Below are 24,680 nucleotides of genomic sequence, written 5' to 3'. Positions count from 1 at the left end.
AGAAATACAAATGTATAACGATCATGCATCAAAGAATTCAGAAAGCCTCAATTAATATTCAAAAATAATCTAATTATAAACCCACAATTCATCGGATCCCAACAAACACACCGCAAAAAAATATTACATCGGATAGAACTCCAAGAAGATCAAGGAGAACATTGTATCGAGGATCAAAGAGAGAGAAGAAGCCATCTAGATACTAGCTATAGACCCGTAGGTCTGTGATGAACTACTCACGCATTATCGAAAGGCAGTAAGGATGATGTAGAAGCCCCCCGTGATCGATTCCCCCTCCGACAGAGTACCGGAAAAGGTCTCCAGATGGGATCGCGGAAGAACAGAGACTTGCGGCGGCGGAATAAGTGTTTTGGGTGGCTCTCTGGTATATTGTCAATATTTGAGAATTTATAGAAGCGGAATTAGGTCAAGAGGTGCCACGAGGGGCCACAAGCTCAGGGGGCGTGACCACCCCATAGGGCGCACCCCTTGAGCTTGTCGCCTCTCGTGGCTCGTCAGGTCTTCTCCCGAACCTTCATGGGTCCCTTCTGGTACAGAAAAAATTAAGCCAAGTTTTTTTCTCTATTTGAACTCTGTTTGATATTGATTTTCTGAAAAGCCAAAAAGAAACAAAAAATAGCAACTGACACTGGGCACTAGGTTAATAGGTTAGTCCCGAAAAATGATATAAAATTACATATAAAACATCCAAAATTGATACTATAATAGCATGAAATATAGGATATGACAACGACAGCCCACTTCGGCTCGTCCATGCGCCAGATCCAAAGCTCGTGTTCTGGTGGCGTTCGATGCCACCTTCCGATGGTATGCACAGCCCCACCCATCCCTTCTTAATGTGGATGTCTCAACCAGTGACTTGACTTCCACATCTAGGGACCCTGTTCTGTCGGTTATAGGATTGCTCAGACTCACGCCAGGTGGAGAAGCCATGCCTGGCTTTGTCGTTGTTGGCAGCGACAACACTCGCGAGTGTCGTCTCCCATCTTGGAGGCGCTACAATGGCCATATCCATGCCCCTCTTCGAGCATCGGGGAAACCTTAGAGCCGGTTCTTTGGACCAGGTCGTTCAGCTTCTTGTAGGTGCTATCTTGCTCGATCGTGGCGTCTCCAATGTAGGCTTTGGAGATGTTAGACGTCATGCTGGTTCGGCCTGCCTCTCTAGTTCTGTGATTGGTGAGTTTTGCTACGTGTTATCCTCTTTTCAGGCCGATCATCCCTTGCCTCTTTGCTGTGTGTTATGCCCACGCCTTTTTGTATTTTTTTCATGTGTTGTATCCTTTTGTACTAATTCTATTTTTGCCCATCGATGAAATGGTACGCAAACATTGCATATTCACGGGATATTTTTTCGGTGGAGGATATATCATTTTTACATCATGTGCGTTTTTGTAAAATGTACTACTGCGCTTCGACTGCGCGCGGCCCGTTCCAGCACAAAGGAAAAGGTCACACGGCCCAGCCCCCCAACTCCCAACTCCCCCGTCGTCTCCACTTGACTGCCGACTGCCGAGTTTGTCTAAAAAAAGAACTTGACTGCCGAGCTCCGCCGCATCTAGCAGCGGCGCACGCCCAAACCCTCGTTCGCCGGCGCAGATGGCAGCCGACGCTCTCGCCGCCTCTTCTTTCGCAGTTCGCGCGCCACGGGCCTGGTAGGCCCTCTCTCTCCTCAGGCTTACCTCAACGCCAGGATGAATCCCTAATCTTTCTGCACCTAATCTGAGCAGATCAACCGCTCCTCGTCTCCACGTACGGCGATGGCGCCGGGCTCCAAGAAGGGTGTGGATGGGAGCGACCCGATGGCCACGCTCACCGACGACATCCTCGCCGATATCATCTCGCGCGTGCCGTACAAGTCCACCTGCTGCTGCAAGTGCGTCTCCAAGCGTTGGCGAGACCTCATCTCCCACCGTGACCACCGAAAGAAGATGCCGCAGTCCATCGTCGGCTTCTTCTACCAAGGTTACAACAATTTTCGCTCCCCTAGAAAGGCTCGTTATTTTACCAATCTGTCACGGCAACGCTATCCTCTGGTCGACCCCTCACTGTCGTTCCTGCCCAATTGCGAGCGCCTTGACATTTTAGACGGCTGCAATGGGCTCCTCCTCTGCTGCTGCTGGAAGTCGATTGATTCCGTGACAATGGATTATGTGGTGTGCAATCCCACTACTAAGAAATGGGTGGCCGTGCCTGCCACCAACTAGTCCAGCATGTCGAGTGCCGCTTGCCTGGGATTCGACCCGGCCGTTTCTTCCCATTTCCATGTATTTGAGTTCATAGATGAGGAGTCATGGGGTATAGGCGAGGACGAGCAAAGCGAGTACTATGGACGCATCCATATACTAGCAATTTACTCCTCCAAAGCTGGGGCATGGAAATATCGAACAGTTGAGTATGGTCCATTTGCGATACCCAAGAATTCACCCAGCTCATTTTCAAATGGGATCCTAAACTTGGCTGCCTATAATAATTTAATTGTAGCTGTTGATGTGGAAGGTGATAATTGGTGGCTTGTCATATTCCTAAGACACCGTACTATGCTGATGATATCAATGGCATATTTCCATCACAGGGACAGTTGTATTTTGTAAATAGTCCTGGTGATTCTGATGGTTCTGAATTATCAATCTGGGTTCTTGAGGACTTCGTTACAGAAAAATGGACTTTGAAGCACAATGTGAGCCACTTGCAGTTGTTTGGAACAAAGTATTCATCGTATGCGAATGATTATAGTGTTATTTCAATGCATCCAGAACACAGTTTGATTTTTATAGTCGGTGGACATAACAAGACACTAATGTCATATGACATGGATTCTAGACAGCTGCGTTTTATATGTCAACTTGGCTCTGAGTGTAAAGCTGAATTGCCTGCCTGTGGTGGCAAGACTCTTTTTTATCCACATGTTCTGTTGTTCTCAGAATCATTGGCGGGTGGGTACTAAATGTCTATTCAGCTGTGTTTTATGTTAACTTGGATCTGAATGTGAAGTTCAATGGCCTGGCTGCTGCATACCACAGCTTCATAATTGTCCATGTTTCTGATGGTAGTTGACTTAGGTCTTCAATTTGGGCAGCAGTGACGGGTAGACATTTATGAAGTTCTGATAGTTTCTATTGGCGCTTGAGCACCATGTCCTTACTATTGCAGTAACTTAGTGACTGAACCTTTGTGTACTTGTGTATATCATGGCAGTTAGCAGCCTATGCAGTTGTAGCGCCCTGCTACTTAAATCATGGATATTATGATCGTTTTGTTGAACCACTATTGCTGTCTTTTTATCTAAATTCGTCTCTCTTTGAGAATGTGTTGCAACTTCTGCATCTGGATATCTCTTAGTATGGACTGGATGTATGGGTCCGTTTTTTTTTAACAATATGGACTGGATGCTTTTGTTTATCTCCAGTCAACACTGAAACGATCTACGTATCTGTTAAGGTATTTCTTCTGGAATCAGATAATACTGTTAAGGCTGTATAGTTTATGAAGTATGTAGCAGATGACCGGATCCACCTGAAAATAGGAGACCTTTGGTAGCAGATGCCGTCCCTGTATGCTAGTTTTACGTACTGAAAGATAGAAGCATCAAAACTCAAGCACGTGGGGACAATACTGAAGTGTTAAACAACTAGTAAGTATCTTGTATGACACAAATTGACAATTCTGTTATTGGGTTATCCTAGTGTGTTTTATCAAATGCACAACCTGGCTCTGCTGTAAGTGACACTTGAGAAGCCTGAAGGACTTGATGAGTTTTGACTTTTGAGTAAGCGGTCGCATTTAAACTGGAATTATCTCGTTTCTTGTAGGACCCTTTTATCTCGCAGTCTAAACTGGAATTATCTCGTTTCTTGTAGGACCATTTTACCAATTAATTGCATGATTCATTTATTGTGATATGTGATCTTCACATGGTATGTAGTGGATGATTGGATCCACCTGAAGTCGGATACTTTTGGTAGCAGATGCCTTCTGTGTATGTTAGTTTGAAGTACTGAAAGATAGCTATCGCAGCTGTAAAACATGTGGGGAGTGGGGACTATACTGGAGCGTTAAACAAGTACTGCATGTATTCTTGTATGACATCAATCAACAATTTTTTTCTTGTCCGAATATATTTTATACATGTCTGGATTTTCTCTGTAAGTGACACTTAAAAAGCCTCAAGGACTTGATCAGGTTTGTGCAAGCAGTGTCAGTGCTTTTCTTAGCTAGTTTTATTACTCATATCATTATTCTGCCTGAGAACCTTGTGTGGTGACTGCTCGTGCTCGGTTTTCAGGACTTATGTATTTATGGCTGGCCTATTCTGTTATGTTTCGACGGGGCCGGTCATGTGGGAAGCCGAAACTACTCAAAATTCCATGTATGCACTATCATAATATATGGTGGAAGTTAATTTTCGGATCCCCTAGAAATGATTTCTTTCTTGTAGTACTGTATTGAATCTCCGTTTGCTTTCCTGCTTCTTGATTGGAATAGTGCTGGCTCTAGTCATAGTAAGATATTTGAGCATTTCGCCTGTTGTATGTTAGGTGTTCTCGGCTGTTGATTTATTTTTCATGTACTGTTTATGCAGACTTAGCGCTCTTGGGTTATTGCTGTACATTTGTAGACGCTTCCAGCAGCAGTCCCTCTGTTCGGTACAGTTCCGCTGGTATTTTCCCGTTCAGTCTACTGGGCGAGTACACCGGGGGTCATGGTTGAGCTGCGCAAATAGAGAATTGCATCTGCAGAATGGCGCCCTAGTTCGTTCATTTGGGTGAGATCGCTAGGTCAAGAAACTCATTCTTCATCGAGAGGTTCATAAACCCTGATTAATGATCAGTCCTGCTGATGGATGATGCTTGAAACAGTTCTGATGCTTTGGTTCGATGGTCTCATTCGACACCTGGCAGTAGCTCCGTGTCGGTATTAGCCAAATTTGCAGTTTTTTTCTTCTTCAAGAAATGGTTTTGTGGTTTTGTTCTTTCAGCCCTTCAATCATCCATGTACTACATGATGAAGCAATGGAGCGTGGAGCTAAGATACTGAGGATCAACGCTTCGAACATGATGCGAATCTGCACGGCGCCAGGCAGGAAATGAGACGCTGGCGCTCTTCAGACATGTTGTTGCTCTCTCTTCTTCACCTGAGCGCTCCTGCCTTCCTGCTACCTTTGGAGAACTTAGCTTTGGATGTGTGAGATGATCTCTGCTCCTGCGTGAGCATTTATCGTGGCCTGTTTAGCAAACTTGTTTTGGGCAGCCTATTGATCTGGTAGTTCTGCGTAGTTGGTATGGTGTCACTGGGTCGCGATGAACTGCCCGATGACGGGTGTTTATTGTGGGTTTCCCAGTGATGCTTTGAACTCGCTTTCCCCTTTCTAGGTTTCCTGGATGCTTCTTGAACTGTTGTATTTCCGTTATGAGAGTAATGGAAAGGGGTTATGCCCGATTTAAAAAAAAGCAGAAATTTTCCAGGATGAAGAAACCTAGCATACCCAACAAGAAGTCAGGTCGAGTGTGTTCTTCTAGTCTTCTCGACACGCAACTCTTGCTGTCCTCCAGAAACACCGCATCCTCCACGAGCAACTATCTGTCTAGTTGTGGTTCTTTTTGCAGTGGCCGTAATTAGGTCAATCACAACAATTATAACACTGCATCAATAAACATGTTCCTGGATGCCTACTATTCCCATGATGCTATATATGTAGCTCCAAGATCCTAATGGTCATTGCTTCATCTTTTTCCTCTTAATTCTCGACATTTGGTAGATAGCCTAGGAGGAACCGTGGAAGGCTACATGAAGAAGACCATATATATATATATATATATATATATATATATATATATATATATATATATAGTTAAAAATATCACATTCTTATATTTACAGAACGGGGTTGGAGGTTGGTGTGGCGGGTACACATCATGAATATTTAAAGATCTCAAATCAAGATCATACTTTCTTAGGGAGTGTTCGGAGTCCCTCCGCTCCCAGACTCGGCTCCGTGGAGCCGGCGGAGTTGTAGTCTAAAATACTGGAGCTGGAAATTAGGTGCTCTGCAACTCCTCTAATTTCACGGATCTGATGGATATCCGAACAGGGCCTTAGAGTACAATAAAAATTCACGCTTCAGTTCTATGGTTGCTGTAGACTATCTTTAGTAGTAAAAAAAATTGAAGTGTAAATGCGAGTCAGTTTGATGGTCGTTGCATCCCATCTGGTATAAGGAGAACCACATGGTTGAAGCGATGAAGTACTGATTCTTAAGAAGGTAGACTACCGCACAGTATATGCTAGGCCAACTAACAAAACAACAAACTTGGGAAGAACCACATACACAGAACCGAGCAAGCCGAGTATGTTCCAACGACACCCACAATATTGCTGAACTGCTACACGAACAATTCTCTTCTTAATCGAGTTTTTTTTTTCAAAAAAGGGGACTCCCCGGCCTCTGCATCAGAACGATGCATACGGTCACATTTATAGATAAATAAAGAGGTTCAACAAGGTCTTATAGTCTGAAAACAAAATAACGGCAGGCTCACAAAGAGCCACAATGCCAAAAACAATAGGCCCAAAAGCCACAACCGGCTGGCATAACAACGATGGGTAAACTAATCGCCTATCCTATTACATGACCGCCATGGACGATGGTTACCACGTTTTAATCAACTATATGTTCGTTCAAAAAACATCAACGATCTCTAGTTTTATCTTTTCATGGCAAACGATAAAACCACTGGAAATTATATCCCAGGATACGTGGCTCTAAGCACATGTACAGAACCAAATTAACACGGTTGATTGGATTACAGGACAGTTAGCAACCACGGCGACAACATGGGCACCCACGCTGCGCACTCCATCCATTCCGCTGCGCGTCAGTGTTGACTATCCGGTTGTGAAAATGGTACCGCCCTGACTGCTTGGTCCTTATGTCTGACCTGGCTGTGGTATTTTTTTTGTATGTAACGATTTATGCTACCATTGTCATTTCCACAAATATTTAATGCGTGCATCACCTCGACGCAGCATGCGGCTGGATCTCTGCGATCAGATGCCGCTGCATCCAGAACATATTCCTAGGTGCCTACTATTCCGAAACATGCTATGTGTGTGTGTAATCCCTAGAACCCGAATGTCATTGCTTCCTCTTCCTCTTAACTCTCGGCATCTAAGAGATGGTGCAGGCGGGAGGTCATAGGAAGAAAATCACAAGACAACTACATGGATATATATGATGCTAAGATTGAAGGTACGTGTATCTAATATTTACAAAACGAGATCGAAGGTTGGTGTGTTGGGTGCCCACTAAGTATTTACAAGCCCAAATAAATATCACGATACTTTTTTTAGTACAATGAATATTCGTATATGTAAAAGCACGCCTAGTAATCTGATTGAGCTAGTGTAAATGTGATTCAATTCAATGGTTGTTGCATCCACTCGAAGGAGAATCACAAGGCTGGAGTGATGAAAATGAGTGAACAACGCAGGGCATCCCCAATGTTGTACCTTAAATGTACACTTTAAATGTCTGTAGACACGTCCAAACGTGTCAATAAACAGCTTTAGGGGAGCCAACACTAAATAAAGCGGACATAACATTTTCATTAATATTTAGGATTTGTTTTACATAAAAAAGTAACCAACCCTAGTCTACTCTTCATTGGCGCTGTGGCCACGTCTATGTTCCATGTTATACTCTTTCCTGGATGTGGGCATGTCTGTCTCCCATGTCATAATACTCGTAGAGTTCGCCACCTGGTCTTGGACGTCATCGGTGAAGTTGAGGTTGACGATCGACATAGACAGTCTGGCCTTGTGGTTGTCGCAACCCCACATGAACACTGCAGAGCTGCCGATGTTGACAGCGTTCCCGTCTAACATGCTTACGCCGCCCTCCGCGTCCGCCTTCGCCACAACCTCCTTCAACAGGCGATCATTCCCTGCATCCGTGCTGCGGAGCCGACACCGCTCGCGGCGGATGGCACGGTCACTGTGCATGTACTAGTACAACACCTGCTACTCAACCATAATTCTCGGATTCCCCGCGGGCATGGTTCCTCCTTGTCTGCCTGCTCGTCAGTGATCTGGCCCTCCGGCCGAAAGCCATTGTTGCTAGAGGAGCTACAGGTTGTACTGCTCCTCCCCAAGTGAGATATGGAACGCGGAGACTGGTGGGCTAGAGCAGCTTTCTCTACAACCATGCCATTTTGAACACAGTGTCATTCGGCCAGCATGCGGCAGGGACCAGTCATTTCCGCTCTTTACCGACATGAATGCGGCCCGGAGAGTGAAGTCCCCGTTGGAGCGAAATGAGGGAGCGGAGTTGGGGGTGGGGTGGGGGGTGGAGGAGCAGGATCTTAGACGTCGAAGGCCTATGTGGCGGACGTCCGTACGTGCGCAAACCTGTTTACTTCCGGTTCATGGGATTTCGGTCGTCCGGATCGGTCCACGAGCAGTTGATTCACGACATGGGAGGGCAAAAGGTTGCACTCCGGACATTTAGGATCTGTTTGGTGTGCGGTGTTGGAGATACCCCTGTATGTATCGATGCTAAATAAACGAACACAAGTGCATAATATGTCTTGTACTAATCCATACCTTACTAATAAAGGGGCTAACACTTCTTCCTCCCTAATTTTCGTCTGTTAATTTTGTGCGGTGTTCCTCCTGTCAGTTTCATTTGTCAAAGCCAAACCAACCGAGCGAACAGGCCCGTGCCTTGCAGCCCAATGAATCCGGCCTACCGTACCTATCATGTTTGGGCAAAAAAAGATGTTATAATCCTTTGGATACATACAATATAGTGTAAAGCATCTTTTTAGTTCTTGCAGGAGATACAAGTAGCACAGACGAAGGGCCGATAATATCTCATTATCTTGATGTGCTAGCTCCCATAGTTCATTGTTCTAGATACTCCTCCAGTGTCGCTCGGTTAGCTCCATATTGAACAAGCGGTCAGGCGTTTTGACAACTAGAGGAGACCAACACATCCTAGAGGCAGTGGCATGAGAAATTTCTTGCAGCTGGGGATATGACAGCAGGCACTCTCTACCGAATGCACACTTGCTAGAAGTCCCAAAATTGCAGTCACTCTCTACCGAAGGCACACTCGCTAGAAGTCCCAAAATTGCAGTCACTCTCTACCGAATGCACACTTGCTAGAAGTCCCAAAATATGTCAGTAGGCAGGCCCTGGAGTTCTACAGCTGCTGCGGGAGGCTCAATGCTGGCAAGAAGGTCTGCAACCCTTAGAGATCTAGTTGTCACAAGGACCATGCTGCCGTGATGTCCATACCACAGTGGCGCTGAGAATATCCTCCATTCCTGACACGCGCTGGGTCATACATCATCCAACACAAGAAGAAACTTCTCTTCTTTCAGCTGTTGGCTCAATTCCACTTGAAGAGCATTTAAGCTCGCTAGTGAATCCGTTGCTTCTGCGGAGGCAGAGGTATGTTCCAGAATCTCTTTGGTCACCCTCTTTATGTCAAAAAGGTCAGATACACAAACCCAAATTCTCAAGTCAAAGTGTGCTTTAACCCTTGGGTCATTGTACACTAGCTGGGCAAGCGTCGTCTTACCGACCCCGTCGATGCCAACTATCGGCAACACAATAAGATCAGTAGCAACAACCTGCATGGCAGATGATCTCCTACTCCTCTCTCTCAGTCGCTTGGCAGACGATCTAGGCATGGCTGATGGCACGCCCAACAGACTGATCACCCGGCCCTGCTCTTCGTTGCGTCCAAACACCAGGGGCTTGCTGAGCACTGAGCTTGTTTCTGGCATGCTTGGCGCCTTGCCAAGCTGCCCCAACTCAACTTTAAGGCCCATGAAATTGAGCGCTCCCTCCATCTCGGCAACGACCTTGTCGAGCTTACTCTGGGCATCCTCTGCTCGTGCTTTGCTGCGGCTGATCCAAACTCTTGCACAATTAAATATGGAAGCCAAGAGTTGACCTGCGACACTATGGTTGGTGGCCTCCGTCTTTTATTGCAGAAGACTGCAAGCACCTTCTCCAATATATACCTGTGATGAAGAAGCAACAATCTGCTACTTTTTTTTTGGAAAAGGAGGATGACCCCCGGCCTCTGCATCTGGGAGATGCATGCGGCCATTTTATTGATTATTCTCGAGGACCTTACAAAGTAGAAAAACAATATGCTTGAATCCGCCATCTTGGCAACATCGCCTCTTCTTGATTTTTCGCAGCAACGCACCACATGTGGATAGATGGCTCCCTTGCTGGTTGTTGATGACCTCCAAGCAATCAGATGCTACGGCAATTCTCTTGACATCTAAATCTCGAGCTAAAGCCTCTACACATGCCATCCCTCCAAACAAACTAAAGCAGGTTTGGTCGGTCCTTGAATCATTCGTGTCGATGGTAATAGTCCCTGCTCATCAAGGAATACCACTACCAGCGCTCCTCTCTGCCCATCAGCGTTCATCTTCACCATACTAGGATCCGACTCGGGGGTATCTCGCTTATCGCCCGACGAATAGGCGCTGGACAAGCGGGGGATGCTGAAGAAGAAGACGCCCCCTCCAGGCCTGGCAAAAAGTTTTTTATAGAGAACTGACAGGAATCTATTGACAAAGCCGAAAGTTGAAAGATGTCTGTAGAACTCATTTTCATGAATCGCTTTGCAGACGGCCTAAAGACACCATGTGTTAATCTGTTAAACATAAAGTATTCCTTTTGCTGTATAAATCAACAGATTTGTCTTTGAATTATCCTATTCTATTTCTATAATGACTAAGGGCCTGTTCGGAAGTCGTCCGGCTCCGCGCTCCAAAAACTCTACGCACGGAGCTGGGCAGAACTTCTCAGCTGTGAGAAGCCAGCTTCGAGAAGTTGTGACGAGACGTAGTGTATTTTCGGTGAATTTAGAGAAGCTAACAAATCGGTGCTGCACAAAATCCTCTAAAACATGAGTTCAGTGTAATTACAAGGTATGCCATCGCCAAGTGATGGAAAACGTTTCGTTTGGTCTCTCTCATCCCTTCTTTCATCGTTCACACACGATCCTGCTTATTCCTCCCACCGAAAAAGAATGGATTGTTCACAGTTAAATCAGCTTATTATTTTGAATGGGATCATCATCATGGCCGGAAGTCCATATGATACTTCCTCATGTAATCCGGTATGGAAGGGGGTTATGGGATTTAAAAACTCCGGCTAAGGTTAAGATCCTTTGTTGGCGTGCTTTGTATGTCGCAATCCCATGCTATGGTGTACTTGCAAATCGTCATATACAAGGCTGGAGCGAATGCCCTATCTGCTCAATCGATTGTGAAAGAATTGACCATATTTTCTTTAAATGCCAAAGAGCAAAAGAAATCTGGTATCACCTGTGTATGAATGGAATTGTTGAGGAGACTTGTTTTGCGGAGGTGGATGGGATTGGCCCCCTTGTACGGCTACTGTTAGACACTAACAATGTGCCTATGATGGCAGGTATCCGGAGGTGTGATCTTGTGGCTGTAGCCTCCTGGTACGCATGGTGGGAACGGACAAAGTACACAAGAGGTGAGGCGCTACAAACGGCGGTCAGATCAGCTCAAGCCATCTCGGTGCTGGCTTTAAACTTTGCTCGAGTAAAAAAATTCAGAACCGCCAAAGTGATCAGACATGATTGGACTAAACCATCAGAGGGATTTGTAAAATTAAATGTCAACGCTTCTTTTAATGAGGAAACAGGCACAGGGCGAACAGGGGCAATTATTCATGATTATACAGGAGCTCCAATTGCCGGGGATAGCTCATGTATGTCATTCATTGATACACCGACGACCGCTGAAGCGTGTGCACTTCGTGATGGTTTGATCATTGCAGCTAATATAGGATGCAACAAACTCCTAGTTGAAAGTGATTGCATGGAAGTTGTGGAAGTCATGCAAAATGGCGGCAATTCTCTAGGTGTGGCGGCAGCCATTTATGAAGAATGTACTTTTCTATGCCGTAATTTTACACGTGTAATTTTCTCAGATGCCCTAGGGAAGCTAAAAGAGCAGCCCATAACCTGGCTAGATTTAGTGATGCGGAACCATTTTTGGCAGGAACCTCCAAATTTTATTCATGTTGTTCTAGTTGATGATGTAACTCTGATTTCAGATCAATAAAATTCGCCATGATGGCTTTCCTAAAAAAACAAAGATCGCTCCAACCCTTTTGGGCTGCAGGCCTGCCTCCAAGCCGGCCCAATAAGGCGCTAGACTGGCCAACAAGCGCTGCCAGCCCGAGCTGGCGAGAGAGAAGCTAATTTTCCTGCCGAACAGAAGGGAATCACTGTGTGGAGCGAGAAGCCATGTTTTTTGGAACGAAGACACCAACGGCGTCCGGAGTTAAATTAATAAAGCCATCAGGCGGAAACCTCCATAGTTCACATAGGTTATCAGACGACAGGCCATCACAACGACCAAAAGATAAAACGCGGGTGTTCAACGACATCAGCACGCAGGCTGGCAGATCCTCAGCTCACAGGCTGGCATAACGTAGAGATAAGAGCTACGAGGGAGAACAAAAGATGCCGAGGATGGTGACGGTGCTTCAGTCAGGTCCAGCCGCTTGTCTTGCTTTCATCTGGATGCAACGGATCTTTGCCATCGTCTCAGCCATACGCTCCTCATCACGCGGTTTCCCCAACGGAGCCCAAGTCTGCAAGAAAAGGTGATATTTGTACAGAATATCAGCAGGATGAGAAGGGAACTTCTTCTCATTCATCATCTTATTGCGGATAGTCCAAATGGACCAAAGGAGCGCCCCAACGCATCTCCAAACTATCCCAGCACTAGAGCCGTTTTGCGAACGCAAGATATGTAAAAGATCGGCACCCGATGTCGGGTTCCAATTCTGTTGGAAGGCAGCACGTACTGCGCTCCACGCAAATCTGGCTAGGTGGCAGTGGAAGAAGGCATGGTTAGCATCCTCAATGCAATTGCACAACGCACAAGATCCATCGGATGGGCCGTTGCGGATCGCAACATTATCTGCCATTGGGAGACGATTCTGAAACATCTGCCAGAGGAAGATTTTTATTTTCAACGGGATGCCGGCCTTCCATAGCCCCTGAGCTATGTCCAGCACATCCCCCTCGGTTAGCTTGGTGTACAGAGATTTGACCGAGAACGATCCCGAGGAAGAGAGCTTCCATGAAACCTTATCCGCTCCCTGGGTAGTAGTGTGCTGGCCAATCATGGCCAATACCTCGTTCCACTCTAATTCCTCGTGTGGGAGAAGCGCCCGGAGAAATTTTACTGAAGGGGGTGAGTTAAGGGGGTGAGTTCCGGAGTGCCTCACCCATCATCAGCTCCGTGTTTGCGGCAACTTGGAAGGCTGCGGGGTGACTCTGCCAAAGCGGTGAGGTGCCGAGCCAGGAGTCCAACCAGAAACGTGTGGACTGACCGTCCCGGACCTGAAACTTTTCCCCTAAGGTAAATGCTGGTCGCACCGCTTGGATGCCGTTTCCAGAATGGGGAGCCCGAGCGTTTAGCCGAGAAAACATTGCCATTCGGAAAATACTTAGCTTTCAGGAGATCAACCCAGAGACCCGACTCGTTTTGGGCTAGTCTCCATCACCAACGGGATAGTAGGGCCACATTCATGAGTTTGGAGTTTAGTTTCCCCAAACCACCAAATTTCTTTGGACGGCATACCGAAGCCCATTTGACAAGGTGGTACTTTCGCTTAATTCCCGTTCCTTCCCAAAAGAAGCGGGAGCCACTACAAGAAACCTGTTAATACATGACGATTCTAATCCGTCACAGGCGAGGCAAAATCCGTCATGGGTGCCCATCCTTGACGGATTTGAAATCCGTCATGTATATCGCGTCATAATTTGACATGGTGCTATCCATGACGGTCCTTGGCCGTCAAGGATCTACTGCAGGCCCGCCCAGGGCCCAAACCTTTGTGACGGAGCAATCCGTCATGGACCAATGACACGTAGACTTTTCAATTAACCAACTGGAATGACGTGGCAGCCTATGCGGACACTAGTTTTCGTCACAGAAATCGTCATGGATATCCTACATGGGGTAGCCCATTAGCCTATTTCATTCAGACCATTTTTCACCAACTACATTTTTAAGCATAATGCACACACACATTGTAATTTTGGACCAGGACAATATTTCCAAAGTGCCATACGTTACAGAAATCACTCAATATGTAGCCATCCATAGTTATCTATACAACCTAGCAGTTTATAATATCCTCCAGGAAATGATAATATACAACATATATTGTCAAAATATATCACACGGCAATGATAGGAACCAGTACAATCCAATTTATGTTAACAAAACATATAAACTACTAAGGGTGCCACTCATGTGCTTGTCGTCGATCCTCCTGGTGGCAACTACATGTCATGGCAGATTCTGATGGACAACACCAAGTAGCTCGCGACCCAATCATACCTACCATATTTACAACAACATTAGACATTTGTTGAAGTGAATAGATAGTAGAAGAAGAAACTTAAAATAAATAAATTACACGCTTTCCAAAATCCTTAAATTTTATTGTGCGTATAAATGACAATAACAAGGCATCTATTATACAACAACAATAATAGCAGTAGCAGTTGAGGCCATCCAAATGAGAATAACAAAGTACACTGCTGATAGAACATACATTGCAGAAGTCAAGTTACTATAGCAGCAGCAGTTGAGGCCATATAAATCCACCAAAAATGGCATCACTAACAAACAATATCCATGACACAAAGCCAGTGCTCGTCGAGCTGGCTGATGTAAGCTTCAAATGTTCATGTCTCAACAAGTTTACACATGAACCTAAAAATTTATCAAGGCACCGACAATAATGGACAACACTTGCTTGCCAAGTGAACTCCAAATGGCATGCAAAATAACTAAGAGCCATGGCCGGATCTATAGAAGTGGCAACTGGTTCTGTTAAAGAGATACTGAGATAGTGGTTAGGATGTATAGGATTACTTTGATTCGAGTGCATGAGATGATAAATTTAACCACCAAGATCCATGGGGCACAAAGAAATTAGTTCAAAATCACACCCTGGTGAAAATGCGCAACTCTGAACTAGATCAACTAAATAGGTGTAGTTCAGTAGCAGTTGAGCTGGGGAATGAAAATAGCGGAGAAATCATAGGAGTGGCAGTGGAGAACTAACCCTTGGTTGATCGTGGTGCAGCTCCCAACGGCCATCATGGTTGCCCTCTCAAGCTCTATTGTGCGCCATGCAGTGGCACGACTGTTACAGAGCTACCTAGACCTGCATCCCAAAAACAAGAAATCATAAGAAGACAATTAGAGTGTTAAGTGATCGAAATAAAAAGAGGAATAACATGAAGAAAAAAGATTTAGGATCACTTGTCACGAGCACTATTCAGGAGGGCGACCTAGTGATGGAGCAACGGAGTTGAAGAAGCAACGCGTTGTGTCACTGTGATGGCAAGTGCTAGCTCGGTGTCTGCCTCAAGGTTGAGAGAAAGTGAGCGAACACTTGGCCTTGGTACTAGTAGCAGGTGCACAACTAAAAGTAGTACTACTACTCTAAATTGACTCGCTAATAGATGTGCTTAGTAGACAAATTAACGGGTTTAAACCTCTACAATATTACTGTAGGACTGCCACAATGTAACAATGTAATTTTCTTCTTAGGTTCAGATTAAACATATTTCTGGAATACATATTCACCTGGCTGGCTGCAGGAGACAACAAGGACAGAAAAAGAAAAATACCTAGGGAGAAATCACTAACAGAACATGTCGACATGTTAATACAGTAACCGAAATCATGTCTCCAAGACCTAGGGAAATATTCTAAAGTGAATCAGAAATTGATAAAAGGCCACATACTGCAGTGCGGTGGTTTGTCTCTGCTCTGTACCCTGTTGTTTGTCTCTACTTGGTACCCTACAGTGTACAAGATACAGAAAAATTCAGAGAAAATTTAGTGTTAAACATTTAGAGAGGAAGCACGCACACACAACACACCGGCTGCTGCACCAGAGCCCTAGCTGCCGGCACCTTGTCAGCACGCACAGACAACACACCCTTATAGTTAGAGAGGGCAGTAGCCACGCTAGGTAATCGACACTGACAGTGTTGGACCTTTGTTATGAATCTATATAGGAACAGAGGTGTCTCGACTGTCCAAATACGCATGCATCATTAAGTACTATCTATATAGTAAGCAAGGGGATTAACAGATTGACTAAACTGATGGGCACCAAACAATTTAACATTGCAAGTGAAATAAGCACTATACTATATAGCATTGAAAAAAAAACTCATCAATAATATTGTAACTTGGCATATCACTTCCTGCCTCCCTCTCTAAGATACATGATACATCAACGATTGAAAAAAGGCCATCAATTGGACGAGTAGACAACACATTCTGAACCCAAAGACAGTATACAAAGTAGTGGGTGAATCAAGATGAAGCACAAATTTGCTGCTGGAACTATTGTCAAGACAGAGAGAATGAATCCATAAGGTTATTCACTACAAGTAGAATGGAAACCTACAACTTCTAAAATTTAATCCTGAGACAGACTGGTCATCAACAAGCTGCTCCTTGAATGCTAAGTACACAGAAACTGTTCACGAATTGCAGGACTCTCAAACAATTCCTGCACGCATGCATCAGGGGATCAGGCCAAATCACGAGAGGCAGGTCGGGGGACATCAGGGACGGGGTTATAGTGATCTTGGTCGGACGGGGGGCTAACCTTGGTGGAGAAGAGGTGTCGCCGACGGCGGCCCAGGAGTTGGTCGCTCGCCACTGGACGTTGCACAGCGGCATCACCGCACAGCCGGCAAGGTGGGCTCAAGGAAGAGCAGTGTGGACGGAGAGGAGCTACCGAAGACGCGATGTGCGGATGGAGGGGAGCCGCCGGAGATGTGCAGTGTTGGACACGATGCCGCAGCCAAAACCCTAGCCATTGCTAGGGGTCACAAGCGAGTGCCGGGGAGGAATAGATGCATTGCGAGAGGGATGGATGGGTGGGGTATGCGGCGGATCAGGTAGTTCTCGGAGCTGCGAGGTGAGGGAAAGGGAGGGGAGGGCCGGCGGCGAGCTGGGGGAGGAAGGACGCGAAGAGGTGGAGGGTGGCGGCATGCGGTGGGAGATGAGGGAGGGGGCTGCGGATGGAGAGAGGAGGGGAGGGGAGGAGGATTTAGGGTTAGCATTTTATATGGAAACCGTTAGGCGGGCTTGAGCGGGCTTTGAGCGGGCTTGCGGGGCTGTGCTAGGCCGTCCATGAAAGATTTCAAAAATGTCATGAGAAATCCGTCATGGATTAACAGGTTTCTTGTAGTGAGCGGGGTGTGTCCAATTTAGCGTGAACCCCATCCGCTAACAAGAACATTCCCATGGTGAACATTGGAAGAGAGGATAGGCTAGAGTTAGTGAGTATAAGTCTCGCCGCGGAAGACATAAACCTCCCACGCCACGGCCTCACTCTACCCGCGACCTTTCCATATAAGGGCTCCCACTCCTTAATGGAAATCCGGCTATGAGAAACCGGTAGGCCAAGGTATTTGATTGGCAAGCTCCCTAGCTTGCAGTTTAGTAGATTTGCCACTCTCGTACTCTCCTGGTCATCCATCCCCATGGTTATGAGCTCGCTCTTAAGGAAATTGATTTTGAGCCCAGATAAGAGTTCGAAGCCAAGCAGCAGCAGCTTGATCGAGGCTATGCTATTGTCGTCAGGCTCAAAGAGTAGCATCGTGTCGTCAGCGTATTGCAGGTGCGTAACCCCTCCTGGGATCAGGTGAGACACCAACCCTTTGATGTGCCCTGCCGAGCGATCCCTATGCACCATAGCAGATAGAGAATCCGCAACAAAATTAAAAACAATCGGAGACAGGGGGTCTCCTTGTCTTAGACCTTTTTTGTTGTGGAAGAATCTGCCCACCTCCCCAATAATAGAGACAGCCGTTTGTCCATAATTAATTAGGTTCATAATACGGTGGACAAAACCAGCGTCAAAACATTTTTTAAGGAGGACCTCCCGTACAAACTCCCAGTTTACATGGTCATAGGCTTTCTCGAAGTCGAGCTTGAGCAGCACCCCTTGCTGCTTTTTCATTCTAAGCTCATGGACGATCTCATGGAGGGCGATAGGGCCCTCCAGAATATTCTGTCCTTTGAGAAAAGCCCATTACTAGGAAAAGGCCTACTAATGGTGCACCGGTTTTGCCTACTAATGACGCACCACCGGTGCGCCATTAGTATCACGCCACTAGAATTTTTTACTAATGGCGCATCACTGGTGCGCCATTAGTATCTGGTATGCTAATGGCGCACCAGGCAGTGCGCCATTAGTTTTGCCCACGGTGCGCCACTAGTGTCTGCTATACTAATGGCGCACCACATGGTAGTGCGCCATTAGTAACAATTTTTTTAATTTTTTTTCTTAATCTCAGGTCACTATTTCACCTATGAGATATCCAACACATATATATACAACAAGCATCCATATAACAATCATAGCCAACACACAAGTTCCATCATATATAGATACATAGCCAACACACAAGTTCCATCATATATACATACATAGCCAACACATAGTTCCATCGTTACATATTACAAAAGTTTCACATTGTTCATTCAACACCGTTATCCATCAATTCACAAAAGTTTCACATTGATACAAAATAAAAACACAAATGAAAAAGAAGCACTCCATCCATGCAAGCTTCCGTGAATTAAATCAAATCTGCAAAATGATAAACAAGAAGTTAGAAGAAGAAAAAGAAGAAGACTAGAAGAAGAAGAACACTAGAAGAAGAATAAGAAGAATTTTGGAAAAGAAGAAGAATAAGAAGAAGACTATAAGCTTATTATGTAAACTTGATCATTTTGTGCTAACATAAGTTATTTTGGAGCTAACCTATAGGAAACTAAGCATATAAGCTCTAAGTTAGTATATTAGAGCCAACTTAGGTAAAATGAAGCTAACCTATGTCATTTTGGAAAAGAAGAAGAATAAGAAAAAGACTATAAGCTTATTATGTAAACTTGATCATTTTGTGCTAACATAAGTTATTTTGGAGCTAACCTATAGGAAACTAAGCATATAAGCTCGAAGTTAGCATATTAGAGCCAATTTAGGTAAAATGAAGCTAACCTATAGGAAACTAAGCATATTAGAGATAACATAGGTAACTAAGTATATATATATATATATATATATATATCATTTTGAAGATCTGACATACCTAACGAAGTTCAGTTCTCATGCATTGTTCTTCTCCTTCTCCTTCCTCAGCCTGATGCGCCAAGAGCGGCGAGGCGGTGGAGGCAGTGGGATGTAGTCTTCTACCTCAATTGGCATGGTCATGTCGCCCAGCTGTGGGATCGCCGGCGCCACCATCGGTGCGTGGTCATTGTCAGGCACCACCACCATCGCGAGGCCACCTTCAGGCACGAAAATCGCTAGGTCATCCTCAGCCACCTCCATCTCTTGCCCATGGTCAGCCACCACCATCTCTTGCCCATGGTCAGCCACCACCATCTCTTGCCCTTGGTCAGCCACCACCAGCGCTAGGTCATCCTCAGCCTGATGCCCATCGTCATCCTGCAGCTTCTCATCCCCACTCTGCTCCTCTTCTCCCGCACTCCAGTTCGAATCGTCCTTCTTGTTGTCTATGCTGTTGCCAGAATCGTTGCTGCTTTCGCTACAGCCATAGTCGATGCTGCTTTGGCTGTAGCCAGTGTCGCTGCTGCTGCTCCCATTACCTGTCCAAATGCAACGATGACCGTTAACAATCGATGTGAGACAAAGCCAAATGTAGAGGAATAAGAAGAGGCAAAACGTACCGGCATCATCATCGTCAGCGTAGCGCATGCAACACATAGTCGCGTTGAACACCTTCACGATGAGCATGGTGGCGTCGTCGTCGTACCTGAAGAGAAGGAAGTACCCCAGCCGCAGGTCGTAGGCATGGTAGAACTTCTCCCACCCACGAGAAAAGTACATGTGGCCCTCCTTGATCACCAACTCCACATCCCACTGCCTGCGAAACCCGCTGCCGGCCTGTCGCAGCTTCACATTATTTGGCGGATCTTCACCCATCAGCATGTTCATAAAACTGTCAGGCAGCCTCTGCAGTTTGGGACAATGAGTGATGTAGCAAACAACAGATATCATAATGAGATGGGTGAAGGGGAGATCTCTTGTTTTATATACCTGTGTCATGGATGATACTGAAGTCCCAAGTATGATAGTGAAGAACTCGGAAGCATCCAACTCGTACTGCGGTGTCGCAGAGCGGCGGTGGCTGCTTCCCGCCATCTCTGATAAGCAGCAGAAGAGACCAATTAGTACCCTTACAACAGATCATAAAACATGCATGATAACAGGCATTAGTCGCAAGTACCCCATATGTCCTATTTTTAGCAAAGTCATGCTAAAATTCACGGAAAATTTCAGCATGACCTTTGCTGAAAATAGGACATATGGAGTACCCGAATTTGCCGGAACGGAAGTTAATCAACATTCCGGCAAACTCAAGGGCCTCTCGGGGTACCTGCAAAATCATTATCCCCGTGTAATGAAGTCGCCAATGGGTCATTTCAGAAGATCACAAGTAGCATCATCACAAGTACAACATCATCACAAATACAGCAGCAGGGATATTTTTATGATACAAGAAGAAAGCAGCCACAACTACAGTAAAAACAGGCAACTACACACACAGGAGTTGTAAAATATCCCTGCTATTCTTTTTTACATAAACATGTAATTAGTCAAGACAATTTCTCTCATATTTTTAAACTTCCATTTATTTTAATCTATGGTAGAGACATGACATCATCACCCTCCAGAAAAAACCAACAAATATGGCATCAGAAACATATGTGCCACCTGTCAGAAAATATAGAAAAGAAAGCACATAGTTACACTGGTAGAAAAAGGGCCTATAGTCCCGGTTCGTAAGGGCCTTTAGTCCCGGTTCCGGAACCGGGACTAAAGTGTCGGTACTAATACCTCCCCCCTATAGTCCCGGTTCAATCCAGAACCGGGACTAAAGGCCCTCCACGTGGGCAGTGCGCAGAGCCCAGTCAGGAGACCCTTTGGTCCCGGTTGGTGGCACCAACCGGGACCAATAGGCATCCACGCGTCAGTATTTCTATGGCTGGGGTTTTTGTTTTTTTTTGAAGGGGGGGGGGGGTTGGGGGTTTTGGGGGGTTAATTTAGGTGTTTCATATATTGTGTTAGCTAGCTATAATTAATAGAGAGAAGTGTCCTCTCTTATGTCCGTGCTTGGTCGACGCTATGTACTATACATACGTATAGAGAGGACTAGACACGCTGGCTAGCTAGTAAGCAAACGAAGGAAACAGAAGATCGTCATGAACATATATGCATACAGAGAGAAGTGATATTGACCACCTCTCCTTCTCCGAGAGATTGGTCGAACAACAAGTTCTCGTATATCTATCTGACACTACCGGCTACATATATACAATAATTATCTCTTACAAATATAATCATACGGACTCAGGGTCCACATAGAATTCTCCGTCCTCAGGGATCACGTGGTCAAGAAATAATGCCGCCAATTCCTCTTGAATTGCTCGCATGCGAGCTGGTGCTAGGAGTTCATCCCGCTTCCGAAACATCTAATTTGAAGAAGGGGGTCAATACATATATATATGAATGAATGAAACTCAACACAAATGATGTTAATAAAATAAAATTGTGAATGTTGTTATTTACGTACTTCATATTGTTCGTTAGAGTACCCGCCCCGCTCACAGGTCGTGTGGCGGATGGACTCGCAGATGTAGTATCCACAGAAATCATTCCCTTGTTCCTGCCACAACCACTTTACAAGAAATAGAGGTCAATCAAACTGATAAGCAAGAATGCTAAATGGTATTGATGAAACTAGCGCTTGAATCACTAGGAGATGCGCGGAACATGCTACTATAGTACTTACTTTCGGGTGTCTAAATTCCAGCTCCTTCGGCAGTCCCGGAACTGTTTTGGTGAATTTTCTCCAAACCCTGCCGGATAAAGAAAACAATTACTTGATATCAGGAAATGAACAAAGTTGCTGATATGGTGGACAATGATCGATTTAACTTACTTCTGAAGTATTTGAGTCATGTCTGCATAGTCCTGGGGATCTTTTCGTTTAGAGTCTAAGACGGTTACTACTCCCTGCTCAAGCTTAATCTCCAGGAGAATATAGTGGAAACTGCACACACATGCATAACTCATCAATTACATTACTATAACCTTGACTAATATATAAGGGAAACCGAATACGCACAAGACAGTAACACTCACCTGAAGTTGTAAGGAAAGAGTATTATATCTTTGTTTTGATTTATTACGAATGATCGTAGCAAGTTCGCCTCTGTAGCTGCGGCATGAAGTTTAACCTCAGTTGCATCTATGAGATATGTGTTAATGAACCCAATATCACCGCTTGTCTTTTCTTCAATTCGGCGATCTTCAATCTGCATAATATAGTGAGGATGATTATAAATACATGCAATGAAAGAGCTAAGCTATATAGAGAAACTTAATGACAGAAGTAGTACTACTTACAGACAGTAGCAGGCGACCGTTGTTTTATCGAGGGCCAATTGATTGAAAAACTGATAGAACTCCTCAAATGGAACAGGCAACAGATCAATTCCAACGAGGTCATGCTCCTTTTTAACTTTCACGTACAAAGTACTCCTCCCCCAGAGTCTCTGCAGATTTTCAAGTACCAATCATGCAATCTTCGCATCATCGTTGATAGAGATCTTTCATCTTTGACGAGAGGCTTCCCGTACTCGTATCTTTGTATCTGCACGTCCATGGGTTCATAATGTACTTCGTCGGGCAGGTAATCTGCAAGATTGCTATAACCGGGCACCATCCTTGGATCATTAGCGACGTTGTGGCTAGGCACCTTGAGCGGGGGGCACGATTGCTTCGCTTGTTCGCTGAGCTGGGCAATTTGTTTCCCAGCTCGTCGTTCTTTCAGCCTTTGATCACTGACAGTACTTCCCGACCGCTCCGCTTCGGCAAATTCCTTTCCAATAATGCGGTCATAGTTTCCTTTCGGCGGATCAGACTTCGGTGGTTTTGTCAGGGCAGCCAGAGTGCGCTTCACTTTCACCCGATCTACCTTCTCCTCCGGAGGTGGATGTTTCTTTGCTTTCACCCCTTCAAAGAAGTTCCTCACTTCTTCTCGCGCGATCTCGACGTTCTCCTCCAGGGTCCTCTCATATGGTAACTTCTCTGGAGTCTTCAGAGAAGGACCGAATCTGTATGTCCTCCCGCCTCTGGTTGTACTGTTAGACGCCGACCGAGCAGACGTAGCAGTTGTCTTCTTTACTTGCTTAAGAGGCGGAGGAGAAGGACTACGACGCGCCAGAGCAGCTGGAGCGGCGGCAGGTCTCTTCTGCCCTTGCTGACGAGGCGGAGAAGGAGGAGGCTGGCTGCTCAGGCGCGTCGGCGCTGGCGGAGAAGGAGGCGGAGTGCCGCCACGCGCCGGAGAATGAGCCGGCCGAGGGCCCTGATCATCACTCGCCGGAGGAGGAGGCGGTGGAGGCAGAGTGCCCTGACTCGCTGAAGGAGGAGGAGGAGGCGGTGGCGTCCAGTTCGGAAGATTGATGAGCTCCTTCCGCCATAGGCATGGAGTCTTCAGAGCAGACCCCAGCCGAGTCTCCCCTTCACCGGTAGGGTGGTCAAGCTGGAGGTCCTCAAATCCCTCCGTTATCTCATCCACCATCACCCTAGCATATCCTTCTGGAATCGGCCGACAGTGAAAAGTTGCGCCGGGTTCAGTAGGATAAACAGAGCCAACAGCCGCCTTGACCTTCAAATTCATCCATTGCGTCATAATGTGGCAATTTTGAGACTCCGTTATAGCATCCACGGGATAGCTGGCAGGAGCCGTCAAGGCATGCTCCGGCTGAAGCAGCTCGGTGGAAGCCACGCTGCTTCTGCGCTGAGATGGCGGGGTAGCTTCGGGGGAGGCTTCGGCAGTACGTTTGCTGCGATTTGCTTCTCGTTCCTCTATCGCGTCTACCCTTGCTTGCAGCGCCTGCATTTGGGCCTGCTGCACTTTTTTCCTCCTCTCATGGGATTTGTAACCGCCTGCGTCCGGAAACCCAACCTTCCACGGAATGGAGCCTGGCGTGCCTCGTGTCCGTCCAGGGTGCTCAGGATTCCCGAGGGCCATTGTGAGCTCGCCGTTCTCTCTGTCTGGAAAGAACGTCCCTTCCTGCGCTGCTTCGATATACTGCTTAAGCTTACTGACTGGTATGTCCATTTGATCGTTCGTCCAAATGCACTTCCCTGTTACAGGGTCCAGGGTTCCGCCAGCCCCGAAGAACCAAGTCCGGCAACGGTCTGGCCAGTTAATTGTCTCTGGTTCGATCCCTTTATGATCCAGATCATTCTCAGTCTTGGACCACTTAGGCCGGGCTACGAGGTAGCCACCTGACCCCGTGCGATGGTGAATCTTCTTCTTCGCAGCATTTTGCTTGTTTGTCGCCGACATCTTCTGACTCTTTTCCGATGTCTTGTGGGCCACAAATGCGGGCCAGTGATCTCTGATCTTCTCATATCTACCCTTGAATTCTGGTGTCTCATTATTTTCGACAAACTTATTCAGCTCTTTCTTCCACCTCCTGAATAGTTCTGCC

The 24,680-nt window shown here is 46.0% G+C and overlaps 1 protein-coding gene and 1 long non-coding RNA gene across 8 annotated transcripts; one reads left to right on the top strand and one right to left on the bottom strand.

Moving 5' to 3' along the window:
* Window positions 1-1,484: 1,484 nt before the first annotated feature.
* Window positions 1,485-5,697, top strand: LOC125545881. Of its 4 annotated transcripts, XM_048709939.1 has the most exons (4): window positions 1,485-1,673; window positions 1,749-1,983; window positions 4,304-4,387; window positions 4,601-5,697. In XM_048709939.1, exons 2-4 carry the CDS (start codon window positions 1,779-1,781, stop codon window positions 4,726-4,728), a joined length of 417 nt encoding a protein of 138 aa, XP_048565896.1. In that variant the 5' UTR covers window positions 1,485-1,673; window positions 1,749-1,778; the 3' UTR covers window positions 4,729-5,697. The 4 variants fall into 4 exon arrangements, with proteins under 4 accessions (XP_048565896.1, XP_048565897.1, XP_048565899.1 ...); XM_048709940.1 differs by lacking the exon at window positions 4,304-4,387 and having other exon boundaries at window positions 1,486-1,673; window positions 4,601-5,694; XM_048709942.1 differs by lacking the exons at window positions 4,304-4,387; window positions 4,601-5,697 and adding an exon at window positions 2,594-3,285 and having other exon boundaries at window positions 1,487-1,673.
* Window positions 5,698-14,327: 8,630 nt separating this feature from the next.
* LOC125549097 lies at window positions 14,328-15,890 on the bottom strand. 4 transcript variants are annotated; one of them, XR_007301248.1, is made up of 4 exons: window positions 15,866-15,887; window positions 15,407-15,477; window positions 15,178-15,279; window positions 14,328-14,444 (listed from the first exon to the last, which is right to left on the bottom strand). It is a non-coding gene; the product is annotated as an uncharacterized LOC125549097 (long non-coding RNA). The 4 variants fall into 4 exon arrangements; XR_007301247.1 differs by having other exon boundaries at window positions 15,178-15,477; window positions 15,866-15,890; XR_007301246.1 differs by lacking the exon at window positions 15,866-15,887 and having other exon boundaries at window positions 15,407-15,837.
* Window positions 15,891-24,680: the final 8,790 nt, after the last annotated feature.

Source organism: Triticum urartu, chromosome 3 (assembly GCF_003073215.2).
Source record: "Triticum urartu cultivar G1812 chromosome 3, Tu2.1, whole genome shotgun sequence".
NCBI classification, from domain to species: Eukaryota; Viridiplantae; Streptophyta; class Magnoliopsida; order Poales; family Poaceae; genus Triticum; species Triticum urartu.
The sequence above is the reverse complement of the archived record's forward strand: the minus strand, read 5'-3'. Positions and strand labels throughout refer to the sequence as shown.

Bases quoted from the DNA above. Each gene is read 5' to 3' on its own strand.
- LOC125545881 (XM_048709938.1), top strand. From the start codon at position 1,779: ATGGCGCCGGGCTCCAAGAAGGGTGTGGATGGGAGCGACCCGATGGCC.